The sequence below is a fragment of the Pistacia vera genome, unplaced genomic scaffold, assembly GCF_008641045.1.
Source record: "Pistacia vera cultivar Batoury unplaced genomic scaffold, PisVer_v2 Contig94, whole genome shotgun sequence".
Classification (NCBI taxonomy): domain Eukaryota; kingdom Viridiplantae; phylum Streptophyta; class Magnoliopsida; order Sapindales; family Anacardiaceae; genus Pistacia; species Pistacia vera.
The window spans coordinates 1,465,146-1,484,899 of NW_022196823.1; the positions used below are offsets into that span (position 1 = coordinate 1,465,146).

A 19,754-nucleotide genomic window follows, 5' to 3' on the forward strand; every position below is an offset into this window, starting at 1 on the left:
CTATTCTTTAGGAAAAATATTCTGTAAGTCCATCCAGAATCTCAGATTGACAGATATAGGGGCTAAATGATATTTTAAAACATATGGGGTTTATATGATATTCAGCAAAGGCATGACATGTCGTCTGAAGTTAAACGACAAGTTGTTTAACGGAAAACCGACATGCAGGTTGTGAATATTAACGACTTCCCATCCGGCCAAAGTAAAATTAACTGCAAGTCGGTTTTTTTATCTGACACCGTGACACGTGGTTTACAATGAGAACGACGTGTCGTGCATTCGTGGGGAATATAAAGGAAACCCATATAGTTCAGCAAATATATTAAAAGCAAAAATAATATTTTGGACCTAAGCAATATTTACCCTAGGTCAGGTACGAGATGTCGCTAGCTAGCCTGAGGAAAGTGTCGTTTTGCAAAAAAAAACCTTCGATTTTGAAATTTTTTTTTTTTTTTTAAAAATTCCTCATGTAAATCTTTTAATTAATAGTTTTTTCTCAATAATTCTCATTCTAAATTTGATTCTAATTTAAATAATATAAACTTTCTAATAGATACCACTTTATTACAACAACAAAATATTTTGAAATTGACTCATATTATTAGCAACGATTACATTAAATTTTTAAATAAACTATTTCAAGGATTTTTATATATCTTTATTATAATAAAGTTATAAAATTTGACTGAAACAATTAATATAATAATGTACTTATTTTTAATTCAATTTTCACAATTTGATAATTGATATTTGAAAATGAGTGTTAAATCAGAGAATCAATGGAAAACGATACGAAACTTGAGAGTATTTGAAAGCAAGTTTGAGGCTTTAAACTACCACTAAACGGTTTGATAGTAAAAGAATAAAATAAGTTTTATGAGCTCTTGAGTTTGAGTCCCCCTAGTCACTAATAGAAGTGACCATTGAGACTCTTATCTGATCGACAGTTTTAAGGTCTCAAAAGATTAATTAAGGTACGTATAAGTTGGACCGGACAACCCTAGTTATCTCTACGAGTGATCAAGACGGAGAAAGAGACTAGTCTACTGTTGGAACGAAAGTTGCTAAGCTGAAATTAAGATCAAGCCAGCCCAATCACAATAAGATATATATATATATATAATTAATTAATTTCTTAACATAATTGAGATTGATAATCTCTTTAACATATTTGTTGATCCTATATGTACTTCTTATTCTTGAATAAACCTACCATCTTCATAAATTAATTTTTCATACATAATTTTTCCGAAGGAAAAGTATCAATAAAGGACCCCAACCATAGGAGACAACAATTTTTTTTAAGTTCATGCATGCATATGCATAAGGGAAATCAATATGCTATCAAACTAATTAATTGAAAAGGAATTAATATTAGTTTCTATATATCCACTATATGGAGAAGCGGATAGGAGAAAGATCTAAAGAGCTCCAAAGAGAGAATTGATCATCACATTCCTTGGTGGAAGAAGAAGAAGAAGAAGAAGTAGATGACCCCATTTCTGTTGATGCCTGTGGAGTCCCAACTTGTTCTTGCACCTTCTCATCTAATTCCTTCTTCACTTCATTAACTCTGAGGTTAGTGTATAGATGTTCAGATTTGCCTTTTTCTTTGTGTTTTAAACACTCAGATACACCATTGAAAGCATATAGCGATGCTGAGAAATTACGCTCATACTTCATCCTCTTCATGGTCTCTGTTAGCATTGCTGGATCATGATCCCCATGAATTTGATAATCCTCATGCATTGGCTTCATAATCTCCTCCGCTATCTCAAATGGAGAACAATGACAAGATTTCCCTAGATCATCAACAAATCCAAAATCCATCACTTCCGTATTAATCTCTTCTTCAACTACTTGTCCCTCTAATTTCTTCTCTTCCTCATGACTACTGTTGTCGCCATCAACGTTGCTCCAGTTATCTTCTGCACGAGAACTGAAACTTGTGTCAAAACAATCCATCATGTAATCACTAGTAATCGTCGTAGTACTAGTGGTAAATGTAGCACTATCACTATTTTCAGTATTAACGGTGCAATCTTCAGGCACGTTGAAGAAATCATCAAACTGGCTGCTACGAGTATGATCTTCTATAGCATTTGCAGTTTCTTGAACCTGCAGGCTAACAAGCGAAGTGGTAACCATTGAAGTAGTAGAAGCATTGACATTATTGTTCCTAGCTTTAAGCCGAAGCAAGAGAAGATTCGTGATCTTTGAAGGAAGAACTGATTTTGAAGATGGGGAACAAGGCCAGAAATTTGTTCGAGTATTGGCTCCACGGAGCAAGCAAGCGGCTTCATCATAAGCTCTTGCAGCTTGTTCAGCAGTATCATAAGTGCCCAACCACACTCTAATCTTCTGTATGGTGTCTTTAATTTCGGCCACCCATCGCCCCGATGGTCGTTGTCTCACCCCAACGTAACGTTTTCTTCCTCGTCGAGCTCCACATAATGCTGCTGCTGCCGTCGCCTCCTCCATCACTTGGCTCCACCCCATGTTTTCCTTCACTTCTTCATCACCTTCAATCATCTTTCTTTTACCCAACATACTCCTCCTTTTATCTGCAGCTCGTTTGTTACGTTTTATTGAAATGTATTATATATTTATACGTAAGAATAAGAGGGATTATGATTGTGAGGGGTCTAGCCAGATAGATTTCTACTTCTTGTAGCTACTTCTTTGTTGTTTGTTTAATTCGGCTTTTGCATGAGACATGGAGATTTCACTTTCACGCGTTGTGGAGAATTCAAGAACATAGATGACTTATATACTTGACCAAGTCAGCTTAATTCTTCTGCAATTATTTAAAATTGCAAAATGAATTATACAATTTCTACAGTTTTCAATATGATTTTGTTCGAGTCGCTGGGTATTTTCAGTACTAATTTTTACGCTCTCGGATTTTGTGGGTTTATCCATCGTGGGGCTTTGAGTTATTATAACTAGTAATATTATACTTACAAAACAATCTTACAAACTTTCTCTTATAACTCCAACGTAATAACTCGTAATTGATCAGCTTGCAAATGGGTCTTGCCTGCTCGCTATGAGTCTTATTTGTCCATCCAATTCCGAGCTGTTGAGTTGTAAATTAACCTTTATCCTATTATAATTGGCATTATAGTGCCAAGCAAGATCAAAATTATTATATTAGCATTATAAATTAGCTGGAAAATTAATATAAAAGCCTTTGAAGTAAGTTAGCAACATTGTAGAAACCAATACAGTTAAAGAGACATATTGTAGGATTGTGTATGTAATTGTTACCTCTTATCATTTTCGTGGCTTACGACATAAACAATGAAATGAACGCCACCAATCAACATCAGACTTCAGATATCTTTGTACAGATAAACAAAAAATAATTCAATTTTATGGTATATTATAATTATTGATATGCCGCCGCTTCTAAAAGTGTGTAGAACATTGTTAAAAGATACTCTAGTTCTATAAGAATATTATTTTAATTTAAAAGGGTGTTAAAATACTGAAACTGGATATGAAAATCACAGAGAAAAATGGAAGGTGCAGAAGATTTGTTTTGTAGGGAAAGTCCAATGGAAAAGACGATTGTGCAGCCCGATAGGCCGCCATAATATTCTGCTGTGTCTGGGATTTTTTTTGTGTTGTTGCTTTCACTCTTCGAAATTACCACCATAGTTGATTTAACTCTTCCAATGCTGAACTCTGTTAATTTTTCTTTTATTTATTTGTTGCCGTAATTATAATTCGCTTGCTTTGTTCCCACCTACACAATCCTTCACCAAAAATTATTTAATTTGAACAGCATGGTGATGATGACAATTTTCTTTCAAATATAATTTTATGTTAATTATTTAATATCTTTATTGTTTATAAACCCATGTACTCTTTTTATTTCTCTAAATCCTATCCTTGTGTATTGAATACAGAATTCAGTTCTCAGAAGAAGTTGCTCCTTGCTACACGGGAATTGATTTGATGAGGTTTATCTTTACCTATTACCAAATTCAATTAGAATAAAAATGGATAATTTAGTTAATTTAACAAGCTTTATTTTATTTTATTTTTTATAACCGAGGTTTTTGGGCTAGCTCAACTAATTTTTGGAACCATTAAACACCCTACAAACTTAATGTTTGAAGGTAAACCACAGAGATTGACTATTAACACATATCGTTTAAGTGAATGATTATTTAGTAAACAATTTAACTTCATAACTATTTAATTCATTCCAAACTTGAAATGATATTTTAATTAATTTTTTTCCTGGTAAATCACAAATATGGTAAGTGACCCAAGGTGGTTTAAATTCAGTAAGTCAATCAAGGAAGGGCCGAACGACTTACGCATACCCAAGGTTTACTGAAACGACAAGTTGGTATCCAAAAGGTTTTAAAACGACAAATAGATACCTTCCGTCATGTTCTGTTAGTGATTTTCGTTTAATAATAGTGAAAAGACTAAAATGCCCTTGAAAGTTTAATATTTTAGTTTTTTATAAATTTAAAAATTTCTAAAAACCCCTCTAGGTTTGCTAATTTGACTAAATACCCCAATATATAAAAATTTTATAAAATAACAAAAACATCCCCGCCACCCGCGGTGCCTGATTCCGGCCACCACCGCCAGAATCTGGCCGGAAAAATTGCGTTATGACACAGACCCATCGGATCTATGTCGTAACGCGTAGATCTGACATTTTCCGGTAAGATCCGTGGCTGATCTGGCTGGAAAAGCCCAGATCTATAGCCAGATCTGGCCGTCGAGGCCGAAATCTTGCCGAAAAATTGTGTTCACGTCGATCTAGCATTTTCCGGCCAGATCTGGCCGTCGATACCGAAAAAGACTAGACGTAGATCTGGCCTTTTTAGGTCAGATCCGTGGCGGATTTGGCTGGAAAAGGCCAGATCGATGCATTACAACACAGATCCGACGAGTCTGTGTCGTAACACAATTTTTCGATCAGATTCAGGCCACCACCGGAATCTGGCACTGCGGGTGGTGAGGGTATTTTTGTTATTTTATAAAGTTTTTATATATTGGGGTATTTAGTCAAATTAGCAAACCTAGGGGGTTTTTTAGAAATTTTTAAATTTATAAAAAACTAAAATATTAAACTTTCAAGGGCATTTTAGTCTTTTCACTATTATCAAACGAAAATCACCAACAGAACATAACGAAAGATAACTATATATCGTTTCAAAACCTTTTAAATACCAACTTGTTGTTTTGATAAACTTTGAGTATTCTCCCTAAAGGAAGTAAACCTTCTTGACTACCAACCGCCAGACCAACCCCCTATGATTTGTTTACTGAAATATTAAGAGGAAAAAACAAAGAAAAGAGTAACTGCATCTAATACACATTAACGAAGATGCTTCATTCAAAACCTACTTAGATTTTAGATTAAAAGCAAACACTATCTTACTGTGGGTGAGCCATAAGGAAGAATCCCTTAATCATTTTCTCGTTTTAGTAGGTGATGATAACATAATTGAGATCGTGCCGCCAAACTTGTAAGTTGTAACCATTTGACCAAAAAAAGGTCAGAATTCAAACAACAATATAAAGTGGATTGAATTTGCAAACTTGGTTATGGTGAAGTTACATGCCAATACACAAAAAAGATCCGTGCACACTGCACACGCTTATGCCATCACACTTTTCACAATATGTACATTCAGATCTTTGCAGAGGAATGCAAGCTTAGGATAAACACTCTTTTGTGCGAACAACTTATGCTTTTTACTCTTGGTGAAGAAGAAAATTCATCAAGTACTTCTAATGAACATGGCAGTAAATGATGGACATTGTTCACCTTTCGAAGAGAATCAGCAAATCATACCTTAGGCTCTTTCAGAGGAAGATATAAGAGGACTATTAAGACTGTCAACATTTGAAGAGTAATGAACTGGCAGCAAGGCCGGATCCTGATAGGCGGTGATCAATTCATCAAAAAATTCACCCATGGTAGCATCATTCTCGTCTCCCCTGTCTTTCTTTATCAAAACCTAAAGACACAAAAACCCATATAAACATCAAGCAGGAAATTCTGAAGCAGCAGCCAAATATAACAAAAAAAAACCTAGTACTATAATCCCCCTGGCCATGGAATACAGCAATTGGCATGCAGAGTTACCTCAGCAGAGTAGGCAATGAAATTCGGTCGGAAGCGTTTCCGGCAGTATTCATTAAATAGAAGTGTAAGGACTGGAAGAGGAAAAATTAAAGTTGAAGCTAGAGAGAGTTTCTTCAATGTAAAGATTCCCACTGCAATACAATGCATGAGTACCAGAGAAAATATCATCGAATTGTGCACAATAGGCCAAAACTTCCCAGCAGTTTCATACTTCGGTTCATATACATTCATGAACTGCAACATAAAATCCCAAGCATCAGAAAGCCAAAATGAAATTCAAAAATCCTAAAAACTTCCTACTGCATAAAATATCTCCAAAATCTAGGCATTCATATAAAAAATCACAAATAGCTGATCACTTTTAATTGTAGTAACTCAACTACTCAAGGCACCATTAAAACTATGTTTGAAAACAGAAAAAACAAGTCACAATGAAAACAACACTTTCACCTAGGCACATATGAAAAGCACACTAACTTATATTTGTCACACCAGAGACAAACACATTCTTCAGAACAATTACTTTGCTCCCCCCTTCACCCACAAAATGAACAAGCACTAGAGGTCCTCACTCCGCAAATAGGTATTGTTATAATTTTAAAATAACAAAAATTTCATAAACCTGTACAGTCTCCAAAAGCTCGATTTTCAAAATCACCATTAAGTTGTTAAGACTGCAATAATCAGGCAGATATCACATTATCTCTGCTGTATTCCTATTCATTGTTTAACTTTGAAAGTAGCTCTACAATTTAATTAACTTCTTATTAAGTATGAGTGAAACAGTAGCAGCAACTGACTACCTAAGGCAATTTAACGAGTTATGGTTATATGCCCATTATTACAGCAGGACTAAATTAAAATCAACAGCAAAGTACTTAATACATGACAATGTATTATTAATCTCACTTGCAAAATGACTATTAAGATCATAAAGAGCCTACCCTGCAACAATACACTTGAAGGTAAAATTTTCAAAATGCGCCTAAGTTAATAGCTAACAATACAACTAGGAAGATAACATTGTCACATAGCCGACTAACCTGGTTACGGTAGATGATGTATGCAAGACAGAGGTAAATCAAGAGGAAGGGCAGAATTAGTGGAGCTAGGAAGAAATATGTAATACCAAGAAGTCCAAATAACAGAATTCTAGGAATGTCACTGTGGTACTTGACAGATGGAACTTCAAAATCATCATCTGTACTTTTAGTGAAAGGTCTTCTTATTATACTACATATAAAAGGTATTATTCGAAAGAGTTCTGAGGAAGTGCTAGTCCATCCTGATGTGACAACATAAGCAATGAAAAATGATGCCTGCAGCAAAATAGTGTTTGTCAGAACAATGAAAATAGTGAAACTGATTTTACTCATAAATTGATGCGTAGCAAGAGGTGACTGAAATGCAGTGTCCCATAAGTGCAGAACTACTGTCTATTACTGTTATTGAGAGTAGGTAGATGACCAGCCACAACTTTCCCGAATCTTGTATTTGCCATCCAGCTAAAGGAACGTTGTAGATTCAGCTGATTAAATCAGCAGACCACCCAAGACAACAACCATTTTCCATCTTTTTTTTTTTTGGGCCGGTATTGGTTAGATATTTGTGTATTAACATGAAACTTACTAATATGACTGTAGTTTTTCAATATTAAAACTAAAGAAAATCTGAAGCAAAGGAATTGGTAGATCTTCATCTACTGCTTAAGAAAAATATAGCTAAGAAAACAATCAGATTAGTTATGTTTTTCATTTTTTATCAAACTAAAACCAAATCAGTTAATCACCTTTCTTATCCCTAGAACCAAATACAAATCAAGCCAAACCAACTACCCATATCTGAATCAATTTATCAATTAAGTCAGGTTCTTATCATGCTCCTATTAAATGCATTAGAGTTAGATCAGAAAAGGGAAACAAAGAGCAAAACTAACAAAGTTTCACGTCATAATTTCAACTAATTTTGAGCTAGTACTCAATTTTTTATTTTAATAAAACAGGATAAAAATTTTGAACTAGTTGTCCATATAGAAGATATATTCTCACCTGAGCTGGAACAGCAACAGCTAGCCTTGCTGGAATAGTCTTTGGGTCAAGAAAGATATTGATCTGATATAGAACTGATCCAGAAAATACGGTTGCAAAAAAGATGTTCCATATATTGAAACAAAGTACTTTGTTACATGCACTCTTATCTATGTCACTGTGAGATATGTATCCTTGAATGGAGGAAAGGCACAGCATGATAGGGGGCGCTATCTTCAGAAACAACTGAAGAATAAGACTGGGAAGGTATCCTGTAATGACTTCACTGACAAATGTTCTGCAAGACAGAATCATAAAATTTAGTACTTTGCACAACCAAGGAGTAAGAAACAAAGAATTAAATGTGAGTGTGGGTGAAAACCATTAAAGCATTCAAATGTTACAAACTAAATGCTGGTGACGTCAATCTGATAAATAATTAAATATCATATACCATCACAAATCAGAATGATAATAATCATGAAAGAAGATCAGTTTTGTAAGAAAAAAGTGTTTCACTATTTCAAATATCATCCCTGGCTTCTTTTGGTTGATCATCATATTTCAATCTACATAATACAATTGTCCAATTGAACAATTGGTTGATAAAAGTATGTTTTCTTCCTTGAACATCACATCACATCCACACTACACAAATCAGCCCTAATAAACATATAAGAATGAACTTCTGTTTCCATATATACATTAAATTCAAATTTTTGGATTGCTATATTACTCTCTGAACTATGACATCAGTCTTCTTTTGATTCATGTGTCAACATTATATTGTCTAAACCTTAATTAAATCAATTTTTTATTCAAAGTGCGATGAAAAAAGTAACCAAGGATGGGATGGTAGAAGGGATCATTGGCATTACCACATGTAGATAAAACTGTGAAAACTTTCTAACAAATTAACTACAGTAAAAGAGAAGGGGCCTGCAGATTTTAGATAAAGCAACCAAAAGATACAGGGGGTATTATAGAGGTTTCCTAGTTACATAATTTGATTTTAAGATAATCATGCATGGAATATACTGTGGATACCAAAGATTACAAAATAAAGCATCACATTTCTTATCATAAATAACTATAGGTTCCAAAAATTATACAAAGAACAAATTGAACAACAAGTAAAGTATGATTGAAGAAGCAGATATAATTAAAAATGGATTAACACAGTCAAATTCCAAAAATCAGACTGTTGATTTTGAGTGTTGACACCACAGATATGCGACAGACTACAATGATTCTTTACCAACTCCAATCTGATTTTAAAATTAACTAAAAGGCACGATAAAATCATTAATGAAAATAAGCCCAAAATCAACAGAGCAAATTCTTTCCCTTTTCAAATTGCACTAACCCTAGTTCATCCTCTTCTTCCATGATTAGAGTACTGGCGGGAAATACACTAATATTTTGGAACCATAACTTCCTCAAGTCTCTTTAAAAGGATGTTATATTCAGAGAACAAAGGAGAGTAATATCTAGCTAATAGATTTTCTCATAGCTTGGTACAGTGTTAAATCATAAATCAAGGAAAATGATGATGAGATTAATTTAAAAAATTCTTAAAACGATTGCTTACATGGTCAGAACGCTTTCCAGGAATGGAAACCAAACTTCCAACTGACTCAGGTTAGTAAGACCTTGCACAAATACAACTGGAATAATAAATAAAATTGTGAGAAGAATAAATGTGACAACGACCACGAGCTTAGAGATCCATCTTCGTATGAATGATGAAGAAAAGAAAGGCCAGTAAACATCATGTGGTTCAGGAGCTTCTTCAGTGACCCAGTTTGTAGGATTGGTTGATTGTTGCATGTGGCAAGCAATTGCAGCACCATATCGAGACTTGAAAGAAACAAAGGCAGCTCGAACTTCCTTTACATTGAAAAAAGATGTAGATTAAAAGGAAACACCTCATACACACAGAAAAAAGAATGTGTTTTTTAAGAGAGAAAAAAAAAAAAAGACACAAAAATATATACTTATAGCTCATACTCACTGCTTATAATCAATGGCATGAATACATATCACAGCCCTCAGCTAGAATTAACCATAATAACTAATTCCCAAAAAAAATATTATTATACCATTACTTGATCCTGAAAGGAAAATCAATCCAGAATTGAGTATCACAATCACAACAGAGTTGCTACTAAGATATGACTAATGAAAGAACAACATTAAAATATACCGTAAATATCACACAGCCTCAACTTCCACGAAAACTCAGTTTCATGTTGAAGAACTGGCTTCAAATTTTCCGGTTATATATTAATTAATAAATTAAGATTTAGATAAAGAACCAATCAAAGAAAAGAAGATGACCAGGAAAATACACCCTTAATGGGCTATTAATGAGAACTGCATCAAAATTAGGGAATTGTTATTGAAGTTTAAATTTTGTTTCAGTGTCATTTCCTATTAACTTAAGATTTTAGAATTAATTTATCTTCTCCGGTTGTTCCATTCCAGTCATCTTTTCGCCATACATGTTAATAATCAAACAACTACTTAATTGATAATTTTTTCAATTCTTTAATTAAATACCTATATTTCCCTGGTGATGACGGTACTGAAATCCAACAAAATCGGTATGGAGTATTCTGGTCTTCTCATTTCACACATAAATAAAATCTTTACTTTCAATTTAAAATGTCATAAGCAATTGTTTACTTTCACATAATTAAAATAACATCTGTATATAGTTAGACAACACCTGTATATTGTTAGACCTTAAACTGTGGAACAAAATCAAATTTGAAAAGATAATAAATTATAAGTTTGTGGAAAGAAGATAAGTCAGCAATAAAGCACATACATCTCCTGCCAACGAAACCTCTGATTGCTCCAATCTCAAATTCTCCTCAATATCTTCTAACTGCTTCTCATAATGATCCAAAATATCAACCTTTTCTCCAAACAATCTAACACGCTTATACTTTTCTTGATTGGGATCAGACTGTAAGCGAGTAAGTCTTCTATACAGTTTATTTGCATCATTCTACAAAAAGCGTTTGAAACACTTATTAGAAATAATGCAAGGATGGGCATATACAGTACAAAAGATCATTGACTTCACATCTCATTCAATTGTTTGCTAAAGATGGATAATGCTAAATTTGATCAAATCTGGATCAAATCTGCAGAAGAACTATTAAAACCCAAAGCTTAAGTTGGTATGAGTTTAACAAGAAGGTTTAAGTTCTAACATGCTCCCTGATGGATCAAACAAACACAAGTTTTTTTTAATTTAATTGATAAAGTATATGGATATGAAGAAGCTCAGTTGGGTTTCTGCTATTGTCTCTTCAAAAAAATCAAATTAGTTATGGTATATAATACCAATCTTAGATTGAAGTTTTTGATAGTATGTCACTTAAGTTTGCCCTTTCTCAAAAGAATCTAAAAAGTTCCAGCTCTCATTAATTTTATGTGCAGACACAATTAACAACTAAGCAAAATGGGATCCATGCTATTGAGCATATCAACTATAAAAGTCAAAGACATGTAAGGAGAAAAATATTGCTTAATTATGTTGTCTTTTCACAAATTGACATAAAGAAAAGTGGTAAGCATAACATCAGATAAGAACTTAGGAAAAACTACTTACAACAAGACTTCGAAGTTTACTTGTCCGGCGGATAACCGTATGTGACAGATAGGTGGAAGAATGGTACTCTCTAAAGAATCTCTCAACACTGTCACTGACAGTGGTCCCAGCAGGAACAGGGATACTCCGAACTAAGATGGTAAATTGATGTGGCTGAGGTTTAGAAGAATAAAAATAGGCAATCCTTTTCAAAGATATATAATTATATTCCTGCAGAAGCAATACAGTACTTAATTTAACTTTTTCCCAGATAGATCATATATGATATATCCAGTAATACGTTCATTCAATGATTGACTAGCAATTATAGAAGATAACTATGATGTGCAACAAAAGTGAGTGAAGATGTACAAGCAAAACATAAATCCAACATAGCAACCCCGTCAAAAAAGTACTAGATTTATAGTTTCACCAGAAGGTTGGAGCTTTAGAGATAGACAGGTTCTGTTGGTTCAAGTATTGATATACCATCAAGCTAAATGTATACAGTATCACACTTACATAATAAAGTTGATAACAGACGAATACGGTGACAAGATACACAGCACTGAAGTGAATCCATAACCTAAAGAAGAAAACACCAAAAAAGGTGAGTTTTTCTTGACAGATGCATAACATTTGTAAGCCATATTGCTATCACATGTTCTTAGGAGCAAAACCAATTAGCCTAGAAAATAAAAACATAATAAGACATATTATTTAGTGCTTCGTGATTCCCATGTTCATCTATTGTGATAAAGGAATAAGAAGCCTCATTTTGATTTCTTTCATAATGTAGTGCTTTTGCATATGAAAGATTGAAAACATATTGGAAATAAGTAGCATAGCAGAATTAATCAGTCCCATAAAAAGTTGAAAATACTTAAAAATAAGTTGAACATTTTACAGTTGAGAAATATAAAACACAGGAATAGCCTATATTTTCTTACACCAACGACCATTTCAATCTATAGGAACATGTAACACAAGATATGCTCCTATAACTGAAGCTATCTATATGTATATGATTGAGCTCAACATGACAGAAGCATGTTGCTGATCATGACTCTATCAATTTGCTCACTCAACACAACTTTGAGTTATTCTTGTCCTCTGTCAAGATTTCAAACCCAGTTGGGTACCAATTGAATAGAATGCATTGTCACCCCGTGTGCCTCCCATAAATTTAAATAGTAGTCAGCAAAGTTATTTTTTTAAAGTAAATTCACTCGTAAGTCCCTATTCATGTTAAAGTTGAACTTAGAGATCTGAAATTACCATTTTGAGCCACTGTTAACATTTGAAATGGTAAAGACATCCAGAGAATTATTTGAAAAATCAGCAAAGTCAACCTCATGAAGCTGAGTTCCCGTGCAGTTAACTGGAAGAATAACAAAAATTCCTATAATCCCAGCGAACACAAATATTTTCAAACTGTAGAGTCAGATGAAAAAGCATGAAGTCAGAAAATATACAATACAAAACCAATAAATTAAGCTCAATTACGCAGGAACAGAGATAAAACTAAGAAGACATAGAAAAAGATAAAAATTTGTATGTTAAACCAAAAATTATATGTAGGTTCATCTGCAATACGTATCCACATGAAGGTGCAGAAAAAGACATTTTATCTCTCTGAGGCTTATTTAGTAGAAATGAGCAGGTGAACCAATTTCTCTGGAGATAACTCTCCATTAAGCAGTTGAGACACAAGTCCAATAGCCCATTTGTCTTTTGTTCAAAAATACTAGTAAAAGGCCCAAAGTACCTGAAGGTAATAATCCGCATAAAAACTACAGCATCCAAGCCTGAGGATGCCAATAGGTCATCTTCAGTGAGCTTCCATGCCCTTTTGACCCAACCAGTAGAAGGTATTAATCTTTCTAGATTAAAATTACTTCTTCGTTTAGAACTTCCTTCTGCCAGCAAGCGCGGTATATAAACTTCATAATGAATTGGTTGTTTCCGCAATATAGAATACAGTGTGATGAACAAAATACAAAGGCCAGAATTTATTCCTAGAGATGTTAGAAGAGCAGACACAAGCATTTCGTCAAATTAATCTCAAGATCTTGGAAATGATAAATCTACCAACTGCTAACCTGCACCAAGCACAAAGTAACTACTTGAGTATCCCAAGATTAAATTCACACGTCAACTATATCAAAAAGCGCAGAACTAAGAAGCAGAACAGAATGAATTAAATTTGTGCATTAAAGCCTAAAACACTTACTTGTGTACTACAGCATAACCGAAAAATACGAAAATGCATCAACCTAATCTTTTCTTAAACCATTCTAAATATAATTTCACAGGTAATCAATTGAAAGCAATTTTAAGATATAACAGAGTCCCGTCCATTAAGTACATGTTTGGTAGCATGAAAATAGATTTAAATTTTGAATCCAACGGAATTAGAGATGCAAATCCCTTATATTTAAGAAAAATAAAAACTCCTCCAACTTAATAAAAATCCGATTTCAAGGCCAATATTCATACTGCCAAACAAAGCCTTAAAGTCTTTCATTAACTATAATCTCTTTTCTTTTAGCAAGAAGAAAACGAAACCAATCAACTAAGAGTTTAAAAGAAAACATAAAACAGACGAACCTGCAACTGTATGAACTTTCACCAGAATTGAAGTGAAGCGAATGTCACTAGTAGCTACTAAATTTCACTGTGACCACAGATTCAAAAGTAGCTAACACGACTAACAGTTAAAGCTACCTTGCTCCCTTACTTGAAGTCTAGATATTCGTCCTGATTACCAGAACTGCCCCGAACGTGCTGGTTGCTTCTTCTTGAAGATTCAATAATTGAGCAAAAATGAACCTTCAGTGTCGTATTTTTTTAAAATGTTCTAGTCTTGATCTGAGTGAATGGCTTCAGAAGAAATTGCGCTATTTGATATTTTGATTCAGTGTACAAGAAGAAGCGGATATTTTGGGAATCTAAATTTGAAATAGGAACTGTCGGTAAGGCTAGCGGGTTGGGATCAGGGATACAGGGGCGCTTAACTGCCAGTCAAACTTAATACCACTGGAGAAAAATAAAAAAGAAATTAAAAACAAATATGCTACCCGCCATTTTATTGAAAAAAAACACTTGGATTTTGGATTTATACAAAAGAAGGTTATTAGGGTTAGTTGAATAACTCTTTTAGGCAATGCTTGAAAATTTAATTAAAAATATTTTAAGAGACAAGAATGAAGAACCCAGTTATATCAATTAATTAATGATAAAACTACGAATAGTTATGATTTCTTCAATAATTACAGTGTAATTAATAAAGAAACTAATTCTAATGATAATGATATGTGAATTTTTTATATCTAAGTGAATGTTAGGTTTGGAAGTGTGCTGCGATTACTCTCATTTCATTATCTTGTTCTGATCACTCTCTCAATTTTGTTATAGCATGAGTAAGAAAGAGAAAATATTTAAGAAATAAAATATTACTTNCAAATATGCTACCCGCCATTTTATTGAAAAAAAACACTTGGATTTTGGATTTATACAAAAGAAGGTTATTAGGGTTAGTTGAATAACTATTTTAGTCAATGGTTGAAAATGTAATTAAAAATATTTTAAGAGACAAGAATGAAGAATCCAGTTATATCAATTAATTAATGATAAAACTACGAATAGTTATATATTTCTTCAATAATTACAGTGTAATTAATAAAGAAATAATGACATGTGAATTTTTTATATCTAAGTGAATGTTAGGTTTGGAAGTGTGCTGCGATTACTCTCATTTCATTATCTTGTTCTGATCACTCTCTCAATTTTGTTATAGCATGAGTAAGAAAGAGAAAATATTTAAGAAATAAAATATTACTTTTTTTAATACTAGATGGCAAGCCTGCATAGGTTTATTTATTATATTTTTTTTTTATTATCGAATTTTTATATTTTAAGAAATTGTAAACGTTTATTGTTTCACAAAAAAAATATGTCAAATATTAATTATAATAGAATATTTTGTTATTGTTCTTTTTTTTTTTTTCAATCAGGTTTTTATGTTTAAAGATTGTTGAGAATCATTCAATCGTTATATGATTGCCATTTAAGATGTCGTTAATTGGTCCCTGTGTTTGCTGCTTATTGGTGCTGATAAAATAGGGATGATTCACATGCATTCAATTAATGTATGCAGTATAGATCTTTCACATTCCTCTTTGAATTTGATAAAATACAAGTGATGGAAGATTGAAATGGTCAGTTTGTAATTCAGCATGAATTGAATTAATTGAATTCAATACATAGAAGCTGAAAGTCCCGCAACTTATGAAAGTGGTTTTGACACAAATAAATTAATTAATTGAAGAACGATATAATACTGAAACATTTTAGTGATAGGAATATATTCCCTTTCAAAGCAAAAGAAGAGCTGCAACACTTTTCTTACAACAATTTGGTACATAATAATATAATTGAAATGACAATTTTGCCCTTCTTAAAATTAGTAGTTCCTGCATGGAATATAACCATTGCTTTGAGGTCCAACAGTTAATCTTTCACCATTTTAAAAGGCTGCCCAGCACCATGAAATGAGCAAAAATAAAATAAAATAAAACTTATCATCCTTCATCATTCAACACAAACTCTATTCGCCACAAAACACAAACTATTACTGGCTACAGAGTCTACAACAAAAATATGTATAACCTATCTAAGAATGTAAGTTTGCGACTTTTTGATAATAAAATATGTTTCATTGATAAACACTTTGCAATATAACATTGTTTATAAGACACAGAAAAACAAAATGAGTAGACAATATATATATATTTTTTTAAATGCTTCATATTGTGTCTACGCCAAAAAAGAAGTGTTCATTAAATTATTCCGAATGTCACCCCCATCAATGCTCAGTGTGACCATCACTACCAAAGGTTGGCAGTATAATAAAGGAATCAAAACTGAATCAATTTACGTTCAAAAATAAATCAGTAATAATATGAAATTTCATAAACAAACAATGGTTTAAAGTAAGCACATGTGAGTGGGGCAATGACTGGCTACACTTGGAATGACCACTTCCGGTTGCTCAACAGGTGGTGTATAGGTTGTTGTTATAGGTGAAACAACTCTTAGTCAAGCATAGAGAGAAAGATGGGAACTGTAGTTCAAGCTCCATGAATATATCAAAAACTGATAATGAAACATGCATCATTGATTCTCCAAAGAGCTTGATGCTGGAGTTTAGTTTGTCCTCAAGTCAAGAGGTTAGTCAAATTAGCCAAATATGAATATGAATATCCAAGAATTTATCAAACATCCGCATATGTTTTAATCCAAACTTAAGTTCTACGCAAAAGTTCACTAAAAACTTAAAAATTTATATTTGAAAAACTCTTTCTGCAAGAAGTTTGAGTTTATACTCAAAGAAAATAATGGGTTACTAAATTTAGTCTGGTTGCATAAAAGCACCAAGAAAAAAAAAATTCAATTGCATTTAGACATTAAGAAAACTTAAAGAGCAAGTGTTTTTTAGATTACACTATCAAATTTTTACTCTATAAAAGAAAAGATTACTTTTCAAATATAGTCTCTGCTTTCCATCATGTTAGCTGCTGGGTTTGAGAACTAATCAAGTTCATTTATAATTTTTTTTTAAAAAAAAAAACAATTAACAGGATGTTACTCATTTATCCCTCACACACACATGCACATGCACACACATAAACCCATATTATATATGCATTAAATGTGACAAAGTAAGAGAAAGTTGCGCAATTCTTGGAAGCTAATACATTGTGCAGTAGCTAAAATATATCATATCCAATTTGATGGAGATCTATGGACAAAACCATACCATTATGTTGTGTACCATAATCAATCTATAACTTCACATGGAAAATATATGTAATGTATGAAAGAAATAATACCAGACATTGACGAAGTTAGAATGCCATCACCAATAACCATGCTGGTTCCCAAAAGCACTACCAATAGCAATAGAAGTTACTCGCTCTTTAATTGATCTTATGTTTCATCTAGTTTTCTAGCACAACTCTTGTGTTATACAACGGGCTGCAATCTCACAGTACAAACATCATAAGTTCACGCCTTAGTCTAACATATAAAAAAAAAAAAATAATGAGAAGGAAACAAAAAAGAAATGAAACTTGCTAGAATCATTCACAGTGGCTTCAAAAACAACCTCATCAACCTACAGGAAATCCCAATTCAATTAAATAACAAAAACAATAAAACACCACCATCATATTTCCAATAAACATTTGAATTCTTCACACAAACATACCCGCCTAGCAAGGCCAAGGCTAACACGATAAAGAATCTTGAAATCAGACATCTTGAACCTCATAACATGCCCTGACTCTTCTTCCTCCACAGAAACAACCTTAGATTCAACTCGAGAAACAACCTTCCTCAAAGATAAACACTGGACTCCAAAACTTCTCCTCTAAAACGTCACACATGACTTTGACTTCCCACAAACTGCCTACTAATCAGCCTTGTTGACAAATTCCCACTTAAACTCCATCTCTCAACACCCTCCAAACCCGCACTGAAAACAATCCCACATATCGCCATATAGCCAAACTGCAAAAAGAAAATTTTGGATCATTCTGAGAACAAAAACAACTGTAAACGTTTAGTTCTCATGTCATTTTAAGGAACATATAAAAAAATCAATATTTAAATCTAAGTCATTGAATTATACAAAGAAATGAATCATTCAACACATATAGAATAAGTTTAAGTTCAATTGTTGAGAAACTTATTCACTACTTAATTAAAAAACTTTTAAAATTTAAATCCAACCCATTAAGTTATACAATGAAATGGAATCTTTAAGAAATGGATTAATAGGTGTAAAATAGTAATGTTGAATTATGCGTTAACTGTAGAATAAATTGTATTTATATTAGCTTCTGGTATCATCATTCAGTGGGAACAATATACTGTGAATCTTTTATCGATTTTATTGATAATAGAACTGTTTATATATATAGTTCTATTTTTTTCCTTGAGGAATATCAAGTTCCTTTTCTTTGGCAATAATCAGGGATTCACGTTTCCGTAAATCGAATATTACATGTATGGTTGAGCCTGTTATTTCTAACAAAACATTCATTATATCTTTGTTCATCACTCTGGCAGTGTTGAGTCTGTCCAGTGTGACTTTAAGGTTTTGTAGAATACCTTCCAGTTCAGGCAAACCATCTGACGTTGCTGCTTGACCTGCTAAAAATTAAAAAATGGACATGTAAAAGTAGATATATAGAAGGAATATAAGAGTAATCAGTTGATGTTATTTATCGCACGCTTCTGTTTGTTTGGATTTTGGATTGACAATAGTTGGTCTTTTGTCTTCCATTTGTTAATGGTATATGTGTGAAATGAAAGAAATATTTGAAGGTGTATGGATTGTTGAATTCTCTACTCTTATATAATTTTAGATGTCATTAAGTAATATTATATGATAATTAATTATTACAACAACTATTCGTGTTATGTTCAATGTAATTGGATTATTGCTAATTAATATGATTTTTGATATTTTTTAGTAAGTGTTTGCAAGTTATTGGTTATGGTTATTTTGATTTAAATGTATTATTGTTATTGGATGAATTTAAAATTTTCAGATTTATATTAAATGTTAAATGATAATACGTTTTATAAAAAACATTTTTCGTTATTATGTTTGATATTTTTGTTTAATTAAATGTGAAGGGGTAAAGATATATTAATATTAATAATAATTAATTGAATGTGAAGGGGTACAAAAATATTAATAATAATTAATATGCATGAATGAACGTTGAATATTAATGGATTAATAAAGTGCATTATTGAATTTCATAAATGTGAAAAGATATGTTGTATCTCTATCAAATTAAAAGAGAAATGTGAAATATTTCAAATTAAAAGAGGAATGTGAAAGATTTGTATTGAATACATTAATTGAATGCATGTGAATAATTTTTATTATAATAATCTCTTAATATTCATGGAAATCAATAAC

The 19,754-nt window shown here is 32.5% G+C and overlaps 2 protein-coding genes across 2 annotated transcripts; both read right to left on the reverse strand.

The window, feature by feature from the left end:
* Positions 1-1,392: 1,392 nt before the first annotated feature.
* LOC116120562 (ethylene-responsive transcription factor ERN1-like) lies at positions 1,393-2,532 on the reverse strand. The gene has a single exon (XM_031406510.1). It carries the CDS (start codon positions 2,530-2,532, stop codon positions 1,393-1,395), a length of 1,140 nt encoding a protein of 379 aa, XP_031262370.1.
* Positions 2,533-5,537: 3,005 nt separating this feature from the next.
* LOC116120528 (CSC1-like protein At1g69450) lies at positions 5,538-14,792 on the reverse strand. Its single transcript, XM_031406483.1, has 11 exons — positions 14,366-14,792; positions 13,524-13,857; positions 13,034-13,189; positions 12,278-12,341; positions 11,777-11,986; positions 10,985-11,167; positions 9,743-10,041; positions 8,173-8,449; positions 7,168-7,443; positions 6,125-6,358; positions 5,538-5,996 (listed from the first exon to the last, which is right to left on the reverse strand). Exons 2-11 carry the CDS (start codon positions 13,802-13,804, stop codon positions 5,832-5,834), a joined length of 2,145 nt encoding a protein of 714 aa, XP_031262343.1. The 5' UTR covers positions 13,805-13,857; positions 14,366-14,792; the 3' UTR covers positions 5,538-5,831.
* Positions 14,793-19,754: the final 4,962 nt, after the last annotated feature.

What these genes read in the sequence shown, in the direction of transcription:
- LOC116120562 (XM_031406510.1), bottom strand. Translation starts at nt 2,532, where the DNA reads ATGATTGAAGGTGATGAAGAAGTGAAGGAAAACATGGGGTGGAGCCAA.
- LOC116120528 (XM_031406483.1), bottom strand. Translation starts at nt 13,804, where the DNA reads ATGCTTGTGTCTGCTCTTCTAACATCTCTAGGAATAAATTCTGGCCTT. An exon ending in ATGCGGATTATTACCTTCAG is followed by an intron (nt 13,190 to 13,523) that starts GTACTTTGGGCC and finishes CTGACTCTACAG; the next exon opens with TTTGAAAATATTTGTGTTCG. An exon ending in AGGTTTCGTTGGCAGGAGAT is followed by an intron (nt 10,042 to 10,984) that starts GTATGTGCTTTA and finishes TTCAATGTAAAG; the next exon opens with GAAGTTCGAGCTGCCTTTGT.